At 40.3% G+C, this 19902-nt stretch overlaps 1 protein-coding gene across 3 annotated transcripts in view; it reads left to right on the top strand.

Annotated features, from left to right (window-relative positions):
* LOC113649544 (ecto-ADP-ribosyltransferase 5-like) overlaps positions 1-6893 on the top strand; it is a 48599-nt gene extending 41706 nt beyond the window's left edge. For 2 of the 3 annotated variants that reach the window (XM_047817317.1, XM_047817318.1), the window contains exon 3: positions 5979-6893. In XM_047817317.1, coding sequence (XP_047673273.1) covers positions 5979-6650 — 672 coding nt within the window. In that variant the 3' untranslated portion in view covers positions 6651-6893. Of the gene's footprint in view, positions 1-5166; positions 5223-5815; positions 5892-5978 lie in introns of those variants that run through there. The other variant, XM_047817319.1, reaches the window with a different exon arrangement.
* The last annotated feature ends 13009 nt before the right edge of the window (positions 6894-19902 follow it).

Genomic DNA, 19902 nt, shown 5'->3' with positions numbered 1-19902 from the left:
AAATAGAGCTGCACCAGGGGAAAAATCCAGAAGAGATAAAATCTACTAATTGGCATTTACTGTGTCTATATACACTTATGATTCTTCTTATGCAGTTTTAGTTTCAAATTAATGGAGGTTGATAGTGATACTTACACGAAATTGATGCCAAGAAAATCAGTTTCAGGGAACCCATGGAAACAGACATGTTGGGAGGGAGACTACACTGCCATCTGGTTCGCAAGTGGGAAACTGTTTGTTGCTAATGGACAAGCAAGACCTGCAGTGGTACTTCTGAGTAAAAAAACTCATAAAATATGTATCTGGAGTAATAAGGTAGTTAGTTTTTAACTGTTGCAAATCAGCAATGCCTGCCTTGAGAGGGATATACTGGCAAAAAATCTTGATATTTTTCCAGGAAGAATACAGGATCTGGATTATCTTCTACACATCCAAAACAGGGAAATTGAATTTTAATTGGATTCGAACCCAGATTTTTACTTCTCAAGGAGTCATTGGGAGTCTGAATATTTTGTAGGACAGGATGAATACGTTGCAGCCGGGAGGACACGACTGGAGAGTCTGTTCCATTGAAAGGAGGAGATGTTATAGTCTGAACTGAGACGCTGGCCATGGCGGTACTGGATAACAGCTTAACTTTCTGCATATCTAAAGCCAGCTGGTCTACACGCTGAGTGCACTGATGAAGCTCAGTCTGTAAGGGGCCTTTAGAGCCCGTTTCCTGGATTAAGGTTTCCACTTGTTGTAGGCACTGTTGTACATTTGTTTGAATAAAATCCACTGACGCCCCTATAGGAGTCAACACACTATGAAAATCCTTCAGAACCTCAGTGTGATGATGTTTTAATCGCCAGTTCAAAAGCTGATGAAATTCATGGCGTATGGTCTGACGCATCATCCGTCAACTCCATATCCAATAAGGAATAATGTGTGGGTGCGGTGGAACTTGTTGCCCCTGTATGTAGAACAGGAGGAATTTTATCTTCATTAACAGTCATAACAGATTCCATTGAAGGGACTTCCATTTTATTTGTTGTTGGTTCCTCTACGGTGAAGTAAGTGGTATTTCTCCAAAGCACACGTTTACTCTTCATTGGGTCCCATCTGGGGTGCCATTTTTATGTAACACTTTCCCTCGTAACGTTTTATGCTGGGGTGCCAGGCAGAGATAAGTACTCTGTCAATTATAGTAAGGATTTGTTAGTCCAGTCAGAAGGAGAGTGAACAAAGGACACATGTACCTTAATGTATGAACATCACATATATCCCAAAACTTTGAAGAGCAAACCAAATACTGAAGAAAAACTTTTCACCATAATTTCCAGTGTATTCAGTAATAACAGTGCACCAATTCAATCACACCACAAAACACGATTATTTAGCAATAACCATCAGTATAAACAACATCATTATCATCAACAGCAAAATTATTCATGTCACAACCCTTCAGCACAGTTCAAATAGTTCAAGTAGTCTGGAAAGATTGTACAATTAGGAGTAGGGGAAAGTCACAGTCGCCAGTTCATCACTAGTTCAGCCATTGCTTCCGGTGTTAAGCAAAGTCAAAGACAGTTTAGTAGCGCTCGTTTAAGAGTTTCCCGTACTCACACCTCCACCAGCTTTCCGAAGTAAAGAGCAGCTCCCAATCCTCCGTTTGTGTTAATCTGCATTACAGGAACAGCGACATACTCCATACCCCATGAATTCGCCGCCATTCGCCGCCGCAACACACAATAACTCGGCTTCCGGTGCACTTCCGGTGAACTTGATCGCTCCCTGTTATCTCTGCCATGGCTCTTTTAAGCGCCTCTAGTGCCTACGTCATCTTGCATCCGGAAATGCCCAAGCGAACCAACATAGGCACAATCTTTGTTGCGGCCACTTTTGCCACTATCCTTCGATTAATGAACTGTGCCATATTAAATCACAATTTGTAAAATTACACCTTGAATTGGGTGCTGTTGAAGGTGCACTGTCACACCATGAAGCAAAAGTAAAGCACAGGGCTGACATAGGGCTATGACACTTACCATAATGTTATAGAGCTCCTCAGCCAGGCTTTTGACCACTTGCCAAATAGGAAAGAGGCTTCTAGTTACTTGTGGCTGAATTAATTTTACACTTTATAATTTAACATTTTTATTAACAACATAGTCTTCGAGAGGGTGGGTACAGTCAATCACCTGCAAAAGTCGGGTGAGCATGCAAATAAAGAGCTTTAACACATAAATTTGCTCAACAAATGATTGGAACCTGTGGCTGCTATACAGTATGTGTGTTCCCCACAGATCCCTGAGAGTGTACCATGGTCCAGCAGGGCCCAGTCTTAATCCGACCCAGAAGCAAGACTTAATGGAGTTAGTGGATCAATATGCAGATGTGTTCTCCTCTTCTCCAGGCCTAGCCCATATCATCCACCACAAGATCAAGACCTCCACTAAGGTGGTGGTAAAGCAGTGGACATACCGGGTCCCCCAAACCTGCCATCTGGCCATAGAAGCAGAGAAAGGCTAAATGTTAGAGAAAGTCATCATCAAGCAGTCTGCCAGCCCCAGGTCAAGCCCCATCCTGATTGTGCCTAAGCCCAATGGAAGCCTGCACCTATGTAATGACTTCCAAAGGCTAACCAAAAAGCAGACACATGCCTTTTTAGGGCTGGCAGGATACTACATAAGATTTGTGCCTAACTTCTCTTCTATAGTTTACCCCATCTCAGACCTCACAAAAAAGGAAAACCGGGTGCAATTGATGGAGAAGACGGAAAAGACCTTCCAACAGCTGGAAAAAAGCCCTCACAGGGAGCCTAGTTCTCCAAAACCCAGATTTCAGCCTCCCCTTCCTGGACAGCAGGAGACCACATGGTGCAGCACTTCCACAGAGGTAAGGGACCTTAGGCATCAGAATACAATGCATGTTCTCTGCTCTCCCACACAGGGAAATCACTGAGGAAGAAGAGGAAGCCTCCCTGAACCTACTGCACGCTGACAGTCTCCTGGGTCCAGCCCTGCCAGTAGACACCTCATTGGAAATCGGCCTTCAACATAGCTGCCAAAAAGGACAAAGTCACCTTTCATTGATGGTTTTGAGCTTTCACCCCTTTGTGGCTGCCTAATTTATTGCACTATTTATTGCACTGTGATAATAAATAGTGATTCTGTTGACACACCATTGACTTCTCTTGTGTTTGTGTTCAGCTCCTCGCAGCTCTGAGTAGACACAATGTTCACACATACAGACACACCATTGACTTCTCTTGTGTCTGTTGACACACACACGTACACACGCACGCACGCACACACACACACACACACACACACACACACACACACACACACACACACACACACACACACACACACACACACAAGCACACAGACACAAATTCACACACACAAACTTGCACACATGCAAGTGCTTTTTTCAGTTTTCACACCTAAAAAATGAGACAAAATTTTGACACCATCTTTTCAGCTCAAACTAAAAAAAAATCAACTTAAAACTTCAGTAGTAGATCTTACAAGATAAAAAGCATAAGTAAAGAATAACTTTGGAAATCCAAATTTGTGAAATGTTTCTTTTTATCAGCTCAAAGATCATAAGTCAAACTGACATAAAGACAAAGAGTCAATGTAAGTTTGTGGATGTGACGTTTAAACAAATGCTAGTGAGCAGAATATATAATTACTTTATGTATTATGAGTTCTAGGCTTTTTCTTACTGATAAATCCTCCAGGATTTTAGAGTTGTTGTTTTTTTTTCCAAAGTTATGCTTTATTTTTGCTTTTTGTCTCATACAGTAAGATAATCTGTTAAAGCTTTACATGAAGGTTAAAAATCTACTATGGGTCAAAGAGTGCTTGAGTGAGTGATTGAGTAGATTGTGTAGTTCTACTGTATTAAATATTCAGTGTAAATTGTGTTGGTTCAAACACATAGTTTCAAACTGTGACAAAAAGGCAGCAATATTAAATAACAACCACATTGAAGTAAAATAGACTTTCTCACACTAGAAGCACCAGATATAAGTATCTGTATCTAAAGTCTACAGTCCAATACAAGCTCTGAAGATTTAATTAAATATAAGTAACTAATATTAAGTAAACAAGTAAATATATCTGAGTGCTGTTTTATTAACAAATAACACTAATGTCTGATTTTGCAGCCTTTTTTTTTCAATTTGCAGAGTATAGTGTGAAGTTTATGTGCTTATTTGTGTACTCTAAAAAAATTGGCAAGACACACACACACACACACACACACACACACACACACACACACACACACACACACACACACACACACACACACACACACACACACACTTTGCACTCTGACATGATTTCTTATTAAGTTTCTTTCATACTATTTTTGATTTTTTGAGTCAAACATTTTGCCAATGTGGCATTGAACATACTGTAGCTGAGAAAATATACAGTATCAATGCTGTACATCTTTATGCATTAATCTAGAATAGTCTATGCCTCTTACTAGTCAGTTCCTTCAGGATTTCACAGAATTTTTTATGTTATGGCCAAAAAAATATTGATTTTGTTTTTTCTTTTCAAAATTCTTTTGGAAAACTACTTGAATTGAAGAAATTATCCTTTACAAAATTGGAAAGTGGATTCACTCACTCACTCACACACACACACACACACACACACACACACACACACACACACACACACACACACACACACACACACACACAAATGCTGTAATGTTCTCCTGTAGTTTCTTACAGAACTACATATACACATGTTCATCATAGCCTATACTATGTCCCTGCCAGGTCCTACATTATTATAGTGGTAAATGCCTCAGCAACAGGGGTTATGGCTGTGCTTTGGGAGGAAGATGGACCCTGTGGCTTGTTTTCTCCTGCAAGGTGACCCCAAGAACAGCAAAACTACAACATCTGTGATTGGGAAATTTTGGCAGTCAAACTTGCTCTTGAAGAAAACAATATTCAGTTAAAACCATTTGCATGTATTTGTATTATTTACCTTAATCCAATTGAAATAATTCAGGTTTGTAAATCATCACTTTTGTCTTTCTCTCTTTCTTTCTGTCTTTCTTTGAAAAATGCACAAATGCACTCCATTTATGGTAATTAAAAAGGGAAGTAGTTGAGTATAAATAGTGATGAGTTTAAGGTCTGACACACTTGGTTTGAGCACCTCCTCGTTATATATTTAAGAAGCCTTGAGCTCATCAGATCTGTGAGTATTATGATCGTACTGGAAATGTTATATTACTTCCATTACATTATTCACTATGCTGACGCCTGAGATAGGTACAGGCTCCCCGTGACCCGAGGTAGTTCGGATAAGCGGTAGAAAATTAATGAATGAATGAATGGATATTCACTATGCTACTGGAATAATTCAAGCTAGAAAATGTGTTATCAAACCATGTGAGATTGTTTCTGAAGTTTTCAAGATTTTTCATATTGATATGATGCATTGTGTTATCAGAAAGAAAGGCAGAAATCTTTTTCTCTTCAGGCAGTTGAGTTGCGTGCGCATTGAGGAATTGTTCATACCAAACTTTCGCAAAATGGTTTTCACAACTCAGATGCAAGCACAAACCTAAGCATTATTCAGACTGTAGTGGAGATGTTTCACAGGTTTGGAGTTTACGTAAAGAACAGAGACATGCCTTCTTTTTTCTGTGTGAGAAAGATATACAAAAAATGCACTAGGACTACTCAATAATCTCCACACTGATCAATTCAGTTGATGTCTCACTCATTTATAGAATAGTCATTTGTATACAATTTGTATATATTCTTTATATATGCGTTTTATTTCAGATTAGCAATGAAGCAAGCTGTTTTCATCCTCGTTATCATCGTCATCATCAACACTGGAGCAGTTTTGTCCAACCGGGTGGGTTTCTCTTTCAAGTTCTGCACTGAGTAGACATTTTCTTACCAGTAATTTTCTTATAATGATTTCCCTCCTCTAATTTTATAGAAAAAAACCTCTGCTCTTAAACTGGACATGGCATCGGATTCTGTTGATGACCAATTTATAGACTGCACTGAAGAAACCGACAAACTGATAAACAAGGTCCTAAAGAATGAGTTAAATACAAATGAAGACTTTAAAAAAATTTGGAATAAATACCCAGACATTAATGATCATATTACAAGAATAATAAAGGTCTACACCGATCCATGGGGATTCCACTCAAAATTCAATGATGCTGTCAGTTCAGGAAAAAACTATTACCCCAAAACATTTAACTACACAGCCTTTCATTTCTTGCTAACACGTGCTGTACAAATGTATAAAGTGGAGAACTGTGTTAATGTTTTCCGTAGAACCCATGTTAGTTTTAAGAGACCCAAGATTAATGCTACAATGCGATTTGGCAGGTTTGCATCGACTTCAGGTAATAAAACCATGAACAAAATATTTGGCACTAAATCCTGTTTTCAGATTAACACGTGCTTTGGTGCAAACATATCCGAATTTTCTGTGAAACCTGAAGAGGATGAGGTGCTAGTCCCACCTTTTGAAATGTTTAATATAACAAAAATTACAGATAAACAAAACCACATGAACTGCGAAGTGCTTTACACTCTAAAGAGTGCGAAAACTTTTAGCAATATGAACTGCGAGCTGCTTAAAAAGCTCTACTGAACTATTGATGTTATTATAGCACAACCACTAACATGACTGGATAATTTAAGGCCATGATGCAATGTGTTCTAAGCATGTATTAATGTCAATGATATACATTATTTGTTATTACATTATAAAATTGCTCAATAATAATGACAACATTGTAATTTTAATTTCATTTAATTTTGTTTGAATGGAATTTAATGTCTGAATGCTTTTGAAATTAAAAGACATCTGGACCATATGTTCGAAGGTTCATAAATAAAAAATTGTGTCTTTTTTTTTTTTAAAGTGTTATAGTCCCACAAATTAATTAATTAAACAAAAACAAACAAACAAATACATAAATTTAAATTAAATTTACAATTAAAATTACATTTTGTTCCACTGAGAAAACAAAAATTCAAACTACTCTGTACATACAGTAACTACTGTATGAGTTAAGCAATATAATATAATACAAATATATATATATATATATATATATATATATATATATATATATATATATATATATGTGTGTGTGTGTGTGTGTGTGTGTGTGTGTGTGTGTGTGTGTGTGTGTGTGTGTGTATAAATTTATTTATGCCACATTTCGATCCACTGAGAAAAAAAAAAAATCACACTACTCTGTACATAACTATGAGTTAAGCAATGAAAAGGTTCTGACTCCTGTATGGTGGGGTCACTATTCTGGACCACCTAAAGCACTTAGAAAACACAGAAACACATTGATTTTTTTTATTTGAATGTTTCAATGTTTTATCATTGATTAATTCTATCTAAATCTCGATCTATCATGATATCTATACGATACCTCAAAAAGATACCACATTCATGCAAGAAAAAAAAAATTAAATGATGCAAAATGTAACTGGTTATTTGATTATATGGATGGATAGACAAGTGTATGGAAGGATCAATGCCCTAAAGCTTACAGGTGATCTGTGTATCTGCTCAGTCAGGAAACATGAATCCCAGGGGTCGAACTCAGAGTGAAGATAAGTATATTCCCCAAATGATGCATATGGCCCACTGTATGAAAGACAGACAAATATTGGGTACATGCAGGAGAATTATGTGTGAAAATTACTGTTGAAGAAGATATAATGGTTGTAGATGTTTGTTAATTGTGTGTGTGTGTGTGTGTGTGTGTGTGTGTGTGTGTGTGTGTGTGTGTGTGTGTGTGTTGAAGTATTTTAGAAAGTAAAGATTATTTTACATTGCCCCCTCCTGAACACTTTAATTTAGTGACAAGATAAGAATAATAATAATAAAAAAAACAAATAAATAAAATAATAAACAAATGAAACAATTAACAGACATTTCAATAATAATTATTTCAATAATAAAATATACAACAACACAAACAACATAACAAACAAACAAACAAACAAACAAACAGATAGACAAACAAACAGACAGACAAACATATATCCTTAGTGCTGACCAAAAGTTAATGACCAGATTAGAAAATTAAAGGTTTTTATTCTACAAATTAATTTTTACTCTACAATTCAGCATGAGTTGTTTTTATTATTTTAAGTTCTGAGTTTGTTTAGGAAAAGAAAACACATTTACAAAATGAGTAACATATAAATTCTCTGAATAATTCTTAATAAACAATGTTTATACGACCCCTGCTGGCCACACTGATTTATTTATTTATTTATTTATATTTTATAGCACTCAGAACTGACTAAATCTATTATTATCTTATTATCTTATCTTGTCACTAAATCTATTTCTATCGTTTTAATTTGATAGATAGAGGACATTTATTTACGTTGGTTTATCTGCTTTAACTTTAACTCTGGATATTCAGAGATCTTGGTTGTTACAGTTTTATAAACATCATATGTATAATTTTTAAATTACATTTATCGCACTTAGAAGACACCCTTATCCAGTGTGACTTACATTTTTTAATTTCAATTTATAAACTGAGCATTAAGGGTCTTGCCTAGGGGCAGCTTGGTGGACCTTAACCTCTGAGCTACCAAATCCCTAAATTAATTTAAACACACATAATCCCTGTTTTGAACCTTCTTTTTAGTTAATCTTGTCTATTTTCACCTTTAACTCTTTTATATTTCTGTTTATTAGCTCAAAGACTCCAGGTCAAACTGGAAGGAATCAGCCATTTTTGTCCAAACAGGCTGCTCAGGTACTTGTTCAGTCTCTTGTCATTTCTAGACTGGATTACCGCAACGCACTGCTGGCAGGTCTGCCTATGAACGCAATCTGTCCTCTACAAATGATCCAAAATGCAGCTGCCCGGCTTGTTTTCAACCTGCCAAAGTTCTCGCATACCACCCTGCTGCTGCGATCCCTTCACTGAGCACATTATCCCAGTACTTGCCTCATTACACTGGCTCCCAGTTAAGTTCCGTATTGATTTTAAAATTTTACTTTATGTTTTTAAAGCTTTACATGCTTGTGCTCCCCAGTATATTTGTGACCTCCTCACTCCGTACCCTATCCCTAGATCTCTTCGGTCCTCTAATCAATTTTTTCTCTCGGTACCTCGTTCACATTTTAAAACCATCGGGCTTTTGCTACGGCAGCTCCAAAGTTGAAAACCCACTTTTACTCTATATGTTTTAACTCTGTTTGAAGGTGTAGAATTTTATGTTTTCTTTTGGTTTGTTTTGGATTGTGTTTTTAACTTTTGCACTGTTCTTGTTTGTTTTTACTTGATGTACAGCACTTTTGCTGCAATGGCTGTTGTTTTTAAATGTGCTTTATAAATTAATAAACTAAACTAAACTGGCTTCTGGTAGCTGCACGCATCAGATTCAAAACACTGATTCTGATCATTGCCTGTCTGACTTTGCCTGTGTTTCTCCTTAATAAAATGCTGCAAATGGATCCCCAGCAGTATGCCCCTTCATTACAGGAGACCTCACTCACTGAAGATCCAGCAGCTGTCGCTCAGCTCGCAACCCAGCTCACTGGTCAAGCCCAGCAGCTCGCCAGCCATGACCAGCAACTTATGTGCCTCACCCAGCTCACTCAAGAGCTCACCGAGGCTTTACGAGGGCTACAAGGAGCCATCAGAGCACCGAATCCTCCGGCGCCAGTGCTGGTTCCCCAGGCTGTGACGTATCCCGCTCCTGCAACCCCCGGTCCCCGCCTCGCCTTCCTGGAAAAGTTTAACGGCGATCCTGGAGGCTGCCGGGATTTCCTCATGCAATGTTCACGTTTCATGGCACAACAAGCGACCCTGTACCCCACGGAGAACAGCCGTATCGCCTTCGTCTGTTCCCTACTCACTGGTAAAGCATTGGACTAGGCCACCACGGTGTGGAGAGAGAACGCTTTCCCCACGTTCGAAGCCTTCCTTGCGCAGTTCCACACAATCTTTGACCACTCAAAAGGTAATCGTTTATATCGATGACATCCTCGTCTATTCTGAAAGCAAGGAAGAACATATCCAACACGTGAGGGCGGTGTTGCAACGCCTCATCCAGCATCAGTTATACACCAAGGCGGAGAAATGCGAGTTTCACCAGACCGCAACGGCCAATTTGCGGGAGAAATAGGTGCATGGGAACATTTTATTGGTGGATCCCTGGCATTGGGACAGTATAGCTCTGATTCCCGTGTTGGAGGCGTCTGCTTTGACTATAAACGGCATGTTCGGGTCAGGGTGGTGGAGAATCGGTGATGATGTGAAGCGCTAAGCCCGACGGAAGCCTGCACTTTTGTAATGACTTTCAAAGGCTAACCAAAAAGCAGATGCATGCCTTTTTAGGGCTGGCTGGATACTACATAAGATTTGTGCCTAACTTCTCTTCTATAGTTTACCCCATCTCAGACCTCACAAAAAAAGGACAACCGGGTGCAATTGATAGAGAAGACGGAACAGACGTTCCAACAGCTGGAAAAAGCCCTCACAGGGAGCCTAGTTCTTCAAAACCCAGATTTCAGCCTCCCCTTCCTGGACAGCAGGAGACCACATGGTGCAGCATTTCCACAGAGATAAGGGGTCTTAGGCAGCAGAATACCATGCATGTTCTCTGCTCTCCTGCCCAGGGAAACCACTGAGGAAGAAGAGGAAGCCTCCCTGAACCTGCTGCATGCTGCCAGTCTCCTGGGTCTAGCCCAGCCACTAGACGCCTCATTGGAAATCGGCCTTCAACATCGCTGCCAAAAAGGACAAAGTCACCTTTCATTGATGGTTTTGAGCTTTCATGCCTTTGTGGCTGCATAATTTATTTATTTCAGTCAGGACCACTTGAGTCAAAATAAAGACAATTCTTTGAAATATTTACATTTTTTTGAGATCCATGAAAGCTAGTCAGGGAACAGCAGCAGCTTCGTGGGGGGACAATCTCACATTATTTGGGAAAGCAGCCAGACAAAAATCCCCCCCATTTAGAACAGAGCCTGCATCAGTGACAACAGAATGACACTGATTAAGTTAAACACAGTTCCAAGGAGGAGCTAGGGGAGGAGGTGGGTTGCAGCAATGCAGAGGAAACAGCCAAGCAGACAGACTGAAAAAAACATTTAAATAGGGTGCCCTGTTTGAAATGGACCAATAGTGCGCTTAGGAATCAGATCAGCTGATGGGCGGGGTTAGAAAATTGACATCAGCTGATAGCCGAGCTTGACTATGTGGCCTGCCTGAACTGACGCTGAACGCTATATTTCAGTCAGGACCACTTGAGTCAAAATAAAGACAATTCTTTGAAATATTTAAATTTTTTATTTGCAAGCTTATGAAATTTACATTTGGCGGTATGGCTCTGTTCTGAATTCCCCTTCCTTTTCATGAGCTCCATGAAAGCTAGTCAGGGAACAGCAGCAGCTTCGTGGGGGGACAATCTCACATTAACTGGGAAAGCAGCCAGACAAAATCCCCCCCAAACAGACCATACCAGGCAATCCTCCCTGGCTCTTCATTCTAACTGAAGAGCCAGCAGAGGATTAAAGCGAGCCAAACTTATTAGTAAAATACCAACAGAGCAGAGGACATGTTATTAGGCACGGAAAGCAGTTCCTTTACCATTTACTAGCAACCACTGACCATTAACCCCCCCCCCAACCAACAGAAGGCTCAGTGCCTGTATATGATTCAAGGCTGCAGAAGACTCCGGATCATCATGAACATCATGCCATCTCAATTTCTCAAGGAGCAACCAGAACCTTTAACGTTCCACTCCTGGTTCAGCTACCTTAGGGACAGCAGCAGAGGAGGAGAGCTAGCAGCAGCAGAAAAGGAGAGCTAGCAACAGCAGAGGAGGAGAGCTAGCATAGCAGCAGCAGAGCTAGCTCAATCACACACAGAACATGAGAACCAAGTGCCTCCTCCCTGAATATCCCGAGTAGCCATCTCTAGCTCTAGGATCCATCCAACAACCCGAGTAAGGAGACTTCCAAAAGACCCAACAAGAAATCCAGTCTTAACTTCCTTTTCCAACAATTTCAGGTTCTTTAACGGCAGAAAGCAAATTATAGGCAAACTAATGAGTAGTCAACCAAACACTCCTGCGAAAACCTTGGATAAGTCCAGCTATTAAATAATTGAAGAAGCAGCGGTTAGGATGCTTCTCGGGGCCTTTCCAGCTTTAGAACATTTATTTATTTATTTATTTATTTATTTATTTATTTATTTATTTATTTAATCTATCTATCTATCTATCTATCTATCTATCTATCTATCTATCTATCTATCTATCTATCTATCTATTTATTTGTAACGAACAGAAACAATACAAGCAGCGCCAGGAGCCATTGATTATCAATCCAAAGGTCACTATCTTTCACTGGACACTGCTACAGAGAGGAGAGAAATTTAATCAAGCTTTTCATTTTCATTGCTGGCTAAAATTTAACCATGTCAAGTTAAGAAGTTTAACCATTTGCCAGTAAATATTTCCTGCATAACGTATCATAACAGCCTAGCGAGGCATGGCATAACATATCACAACAGCCTAGTAAGGCACAGCGTGACGCAACATAACGCCTAGCAAGTCATGGCATATCATATCATAACTGCCTAGTAGGGCATAGCACAACATACCATAGTCTAGCGAGGCATCGTATAACGTAACAACGCCTAGCAAGGCATGGCATAACGCATCATAACGGCCTAGAGCGTCCTAGCACAACGCAACATAACGCCCAGCAATGCATGGCATAAAGCATTACAACAGCCTAGCGGAGCACAGCCCAGCAAGGCATAACCCAGCGTTACGCAACCCGACACAGCCCAGCAAGGCATATCATAACGTAACGCAACACAGCCCAGCAAGGCACAGCACAATGCAAAATAACGTCTAGCAAGGCACCGCATAACGTATCACTACAGCCCAGCGAGGCACAGCACAACGCATTACAACAGCACCACGCAACCCAACACAGCCCAGCAGGGCACAGCACAATGCAGCAAACACAGCCCAGCAAGGCACGGCACAACATATAATAGCCAAGCGAGGCACAGCATAACGTAACAAAATGCCTAGCAAAGCACAGCCTAACGCATCACAACAGCCTAGTGAGGCACAGCACAACGTAAACGCCTAGCAGGCATGGCCTAACGCATCATAACAGCCTAGCGAAGCACTGCACAACGCATCACAACAGCCTAGCAAGGTACACAGTGCAACGTAACCTAACATGGCCTAGCAAGGCATAGCATAACGCAACACAACATAGCCTAGCGTGGCACAGCACAATATACTGTACCATAACACAGCCCAGCGGAGCATAGCACAACGTATCACAACACAGCCTATCGAGGCACAGCATAACGCATCACAACAGTCTAGCAAGGCACAACATATGGTAACGTTACCCAACACGGCCTAGCAATGCACAGCCAACCGCAATGCAACACAACATAGCCCAGCAAGGCACAGAACACCACACCATAACACAGCCTAGCGAGGCATAGCATAACACATCACAACAGTCTAGCAAGGCACAACATATGGTAACGTTACCTAACACGGCCTAGCAATGCAACACAACATAGCCCAGCAAGGCACAGCACAACACACCATAACACAGCCTAGCGAGGCATAGCATAGCGCAACGTAACCTAACATCGCCTAGCAAGGCACAGCACAATGTATCACAACAGCCTATCGAGACACAGCCTGATGTATCACAACAGCCTAGTGAGGCACAACATAGAGTAACGTAACCTAACACGGTCTAACAAGGCACAGCACAGCACAACGCAACAAAACAACCCCAGCAAGGCACAGCACCAAGCACCATAACACAGCCTAGCAAGGCATAGCATAATGTATCATAACAGCCAACGAGGCCTAACATAGCGTAACATAACATAGCTTAGCAGGGCATAGCATAGCATAACGTAACCTATCGTAGCTTAGCGAGGCATAGCATAATGTATCATAACAGCCAACAAGGCCTAACATAGCGTAACATAACATAGCTTAGCAGGGCATAGCATAACGTAACCTATCGTAGCTTAGCAGGGCATAGCATAACGGAACCTAACACATCTTAGCAGGGCATAGCATAACGGAACCTATTGTAGCTTCACAGGGCATAGCATAACGGAACCTAACATAGCTTGGCAGGGCATAGCATAATGGGACCTAACATAGCTTGGCAGGGCATAGCATAACAGAACCTAACATAGCTTGGCAGGGCATAGCATAACGGAACCTAACATAGCTTGGCAGGGCATAGCAAAACGTAACCTAACATAGCTTAGCAGGGCAAAGCATAAAGTAACCTAACATAGCCTAGCAAGGCATAACATAACATAACATAACAAAGCCTAGCAAGGGATAACATAATGTAACCTAACATAGCATAACGTAACATAGCCTAGCAGGGCATAATGTAACCCAACATAGCCTAGCAGGGCATGGCATAAAGTAACCTAACATAGCCTAGCGAGGCATAGCATAACATAGCCTAGCAGGGCATAACATAGCCTAGCGAGGCATAGCATACAGTAACTTAACATAACTTAACAGGGCATAGCATAACGTAACCTAACATAGCCTGGTGAGGCATAGTATAACGTAACATAGCCTAGCAGGGCATAGAATAAAGTAACCTAACATTGCCTAGCGAGGCATAGCATAACGTAACGTAACATAGCCTAGCAGGGCATAATGTAACCTAACATAGCCTAGCAAGGCATGGCATAACGTAACCTAACATAGCCTAGTGAGGCATAGCATAACGTATCATAACAGCCTAGCAAGGCATAACATACAGAAACGTAACCTAACCTGGCCTAGCGAGGTATAGTATAATAGAACACAGCCTAGCAGGGGATAGCATAACGTAACCCAACATAGCCTAGCGAGGCATAACATAACCTAACATAGCTTAACACGGCATAGCATAATGTAACCTAACATAGCCTAGTGAGGCATAGCATAACAAGTCGTGGCCTAATGGTTAGCGAGTCTGACTTGTAATCCTAAGGTTGTGGGTTTGAGTCTCGGTCCGGCCACGATTGAGGTGCCATTGAGCAAGGCACCGAACTCCCCAAATGCTCCCCGGGTGCCGCAGCATTAATGGCTGCCCACTGCTCCGGGTGTGTGTTCACGGTGTGTGTGTTCACTGCTGTGTGTGTGCACTTTGGATGGGTCAAATGCAGAGAACGAATTCTGAGTATGGTTCACCATACTTAGCCGTATGTCACGTCACTTTCACTTTCACCTAACATAGCCTAGTGAGGCATAGCATAACGTATCATAACAGCCTAGCGCAGGGGTCGGCAACCCGCGGCTCCGGAGCCGCAAGTGGCTCTTTCATACCTCTGCTGCGGCTCCCTGTAGATTTGGAAAATAAATATTTCATTTAAATTTTTTTTTTTTGTTAGTTAGTTTTTAAAAAAAAAAAATGTAATTCTAAATTCTAAGATCATGATGCTCTGGTAACATTAAAATAAACCGTGGTTTTTTTTTTTTGTTTTTTTTTTGGTCGCTCAAAATATGCGTCATAACTGCCGACTTGCGAAATCTGACACACAGAAGCAGGCGCATTTTTGGTTTGCTGCAGCCGGCAAGTTAAATTTTTTATGTCATGCATGGCTGTCAAGTGCCAAGCATTGAGAGTGACAGTCACACATTTCAGTCTTTTCTCACGCTCTCACACCGCACATCGTATTTCTCACGCAGAAAAACTTTTTGACTATCAAATATTTAATTAGCCGCAGCGCCCAAAATGTATCAGTCCGCACTGCTGTCTCTGTGGAACCGGGCAGGAATCAAGCGTGTCTCAGTTCTTAGGCGAGCCTGACACTTATCAGCCAATCAAAAAAGAGGCTACACAATAGCCAATCAGAAAATAGCACTATCTGGGAAAGATTTAACGCAACATCCAATGAAAAAAAGCGAGGGGTTGGAAAGGTCATGTTTGCCTGTCTTCAAAACTTGAGAGCCTAGTCATGAATACGAAGGACTCAATTATATATTAAACATTTTATTTGAAAGTAACCTTCAACCCAGCGTCTTTTTTCTTAAGGTTAGTTCAAACTGTTCAAAATATTTTTGTTTGCCTGCAGAAATAAAATTGCGTTTACTCGGTAGCAGTTAATTGATTTCATAAATTCAACACACTACAGTTTTTTCTATACTTTCCATAAAGGTAAAAAAAACGATATATGCAGTGTTATCTTCATTTTAGATGTCAAAAGAATTTTGTGGCTCCCTGTGGTATTTTTTCTGTGGGAAACGGGTCCTAATAGCTCTTTGAGTGTTTAAGGTTGCCGACCCCTGGCCTAGCGAGTCATAACATAGCGTAACATAACCCAACCTGGCCTAGCAAAATGCAACATAGCCTAGCAAGGCATAGCTTACCTAGCATAACAGACTGTACAACACGCCAGCCCGGTTGCTTCCGGCTCAACAAACGCACCATTAGACACGAACATGCGTGCCATATCGATTTACCGTAAGTTCAAAGCGTTTTCAAAACGTCCCCTTCGGCTCGAGTATACTAATAGTAATCACGACCTCTTATATTGCCATATCGCGAACACAAAAGGAGATAACTTGCGGTTTAATCTCTAATAGCCGCCGAATTTAACTCGCAGCAGCAGCAATGCAGAGGAAACAGCTGGCATAGCAAAGCATATCGAGGCATAGCATTACCTAGCATGAGGTAATCTAGCCTAGCAAAGCAAGCATGGCATGACCATCATGACGTGCATAGCAAAAGCATAGCATAACCTCATCTTATAACATAGCGTAACATACAATAATAGAACCTAGCATAGCATAACATGCATAGCATATCGAATCATAGCCTAACAGACTGTACAACACGCCAGCCCTTCCGGCTCAACAAACGTACTATTATACTGTACACGAACATGCGCGCCGTATCGATTTACTGTAAGGTCAAAGCGTCATCAAACCTCCTTTTCGGCTCAAGTCTACTAATAGTAATCACGACCTCTTATAGTCCCATTTCGCGAAACCAAAAGGAGATTTGGTTTAAACTCTAATTAGCCATCAAGTTTGAATTTCAGCAGCAAAGCAGAGGCAGCAGCCCCACAAAAGAAGATAGCTTGCGGTTTAAACTCCAAATAGCCACCAAGCTTAAATCGCAGTTGCATCAATGCCGAGGAAACAGCCAAGCAGACAGACTGAAAAAAGCATTTAAATAGGGCGCCCTGTTTGAAATGGACCAATAGAGCGCTTAGGAATCAGATCAGCTGATGGGCGGGGTTAGAAAATTGACATCAGCTGATAGCTGAGCTTGACTATGTGGCCTGCCTGAACTGACACTGAACGCTATATTTATTGCACTGTAATAATAAATAGTGATTCTGTTGACAGACCATTGACTTCTCTTGTGTTTGTGTTCAGCCCCTCACAGCTCTGAGTAGACACAATGTTCACACGTACACACACACCATTGACTTCTCTTGTGTCTGTTGACACATATACACGCACGCACACACAAATTCACACACAGAAACTTGCACACATGCAAGTGCTTTTTTCAGTTTTCACACCTAAAAAATGAGACAACATTTTTACAACATCTTTTCAGCTCAAATAAAAATCAACTTAAAGCTTCAGTAGTAGATCTTACAAGATAAAAAACATAAGTAAAGAATAACTTTGGAAATAGAGATTTGTGAAATGTTTCTTTTTATCAGCACAAAGATCATAAGTCAAACTGACATAAAGACAAAGAGTCAATGTAAGTTTGTGGATGTGACGTTTAAACATATGCTAGTGAGCAGAATATATAATTACTTTATGTATTATGAGTTCTAAGCTTTTTCATACTGATAAATCCCTTCAGAATTTTAGAGTTGTTTTTTTTTCTTCAAATATTGATATCCAAATTTACTCTTTATTTTTGCTTTTTGTTTCATAAGATCAACTGTTAAAGCTTTACATTAAGGTTAACAATCTACTATGGGTCAAAGAGTGCTTGAGTGAGTGATTGTGTAGTAGATTGTGTAGTTCTACTGTATTAAATATTCAATGTAAATTATGTTGGTTCAAATACATAGTTTCAAACTGCGACAAAAAGGTAGCAATATTAAATAATAACCACATTTTAATTAAAGTAAAATAGACTTTCTATACCAGATATAAGCTGTATCTACAGTCCAAACGATCTGAATATTTATCATTTTAACCAATTTATAAGTAAATATCTGAGTGCTGTTTTATTAACAAATAACACAAACGTCTGATTTTGTAGTCGTATTATTATTTTTTTCAATTTGCAGAGTGTGAACTTTATGTGAATTGTCCGTAGTGTGTGATTGTGTAAGTGAATGAGAGTGTGTGTGTGCCCTGCAATGGTTTGGCACTCCTGAGAGGCTCCCCGTGACCCGAGGCTCCCCGTGACCCGAGGTAGTTCGGATAAGCGGTAGAAAATGAATGAATGAAGTTTATGTGCTATTTTGTGTCCTCTAAAAATTTTTTAGAGGGGAAATCGTGGCCTAATGGTTATAGAGTTTGACTCCTATGGCCGACAATACCACGACGACTGAGGTGCCCTTGAGCAAGTCACTGAACCCCCCCAACTGCTCCCCGGGCGCCGCAGCATAAATGGCTGCCCACTGCTCCGTGTGTGTGTTCATGGTGTGCGTGTTCACTGCTGTGTGTGTGCACTTTGGATGGGTTAAATGCAGAGAACGAATTCTGAGTATGGGTCACCATACTTAACCATATGTCATGTCATGTCATGTCACGTCACTATACAATGGGCAGGTGGTTTCACAAACACACTCGCACTTAGACTGCACGTGTTAGACTGTTGGCCTGCGATGGGTTGGCACTCTGTCCAGGGTGTATCCTGCCTTGATGCACAAAGACGCCCGAGAAGTTCAGATAAGCGGTAGAAAATGAATGGATGAATGAATGAATGTTAGACTGTGCACTCTAACATGTTTTCTTATTTTCTTTCACACTTTTGAATTTCTGAGTCAAACATTTTTGCAGATGTGGCATTGAAGATACTGTAGAAAATATACAGTATCAATGCTGTATATCTTTATGCATTAATCTGAGATAGTCTATGTTTTTTCTTACTAGTCAGTTCCTTCAGGATTTCACAGAATTTTTTTATGTTATGGCCAAAAAATTAAAAAATGGAAAACTACTGAATTGAAGAAAATATCCTTCTTCTGATGACACACCATTGACTTCTCTTGTGTCTGTTCACACACACACACACACACACACACACACACACACACACACACACACACACACACACACACACACACACACACACACACACACACACACACACACACACAGATATAATATATAATGTTCTCCTCTAGTTTCTTACAGAACTACATGTACACATGTTCGTCATCTCCTACACTATGACCCTGCCAGGTCCTCCATTATTATAGAAGTAGATACCTTAGAAATAGGGGTTATGGCTGTGCTTTGGGAGGAAGATGGACCCTGTGGCATTTTTTCTCCTGCAAGGTGACCCCAGACACATCTGTGATTGGAAAATTTTGGCAGTCAAACCTGAGTTAAATGTATTTGCATTTATTCATATTATTTGCCTTAATCCAATTTCAATAATTCAGGTTTGTAAATCATCACTATTGTCTTTCTGTCTTTTTTTTAAAAATCACACCTTGTCTTTTGAGGAGAAAACAACTCAATTTATGGTAATTACAAAGGGAAGTAGTTGAGTATAAATAGCGATGATTTGAAGGTCTGACACACTGTTGGTTTGAGCACCTCCTCATTATATATTTAAGAAGCCTTGAGCACATCAGATGTGTGAGTATTATGATCATCCAGAAAATGTTATATTACTTCCATCA

Source organism: Tachysurus fulvidraco, chromosome 8 (assembly GCF_022655615.1).
Source record: "Tachysurus fulvidraco isolate hzauxx_2018 chromosome 8, HZAU_PFXX_2.0, whole genome shotgun sequence".
In the NCBI taxonomy this organism is placed as follows: Eukaryota; Metazoa; Chordata; class Actinopteri; order Siluriformes; family Bagridae; genus Tachysurus; species Tachysurus fulvidraco.
This window is presented reverse-complemented; position numbering and strand designations above follow the sequence as displayed.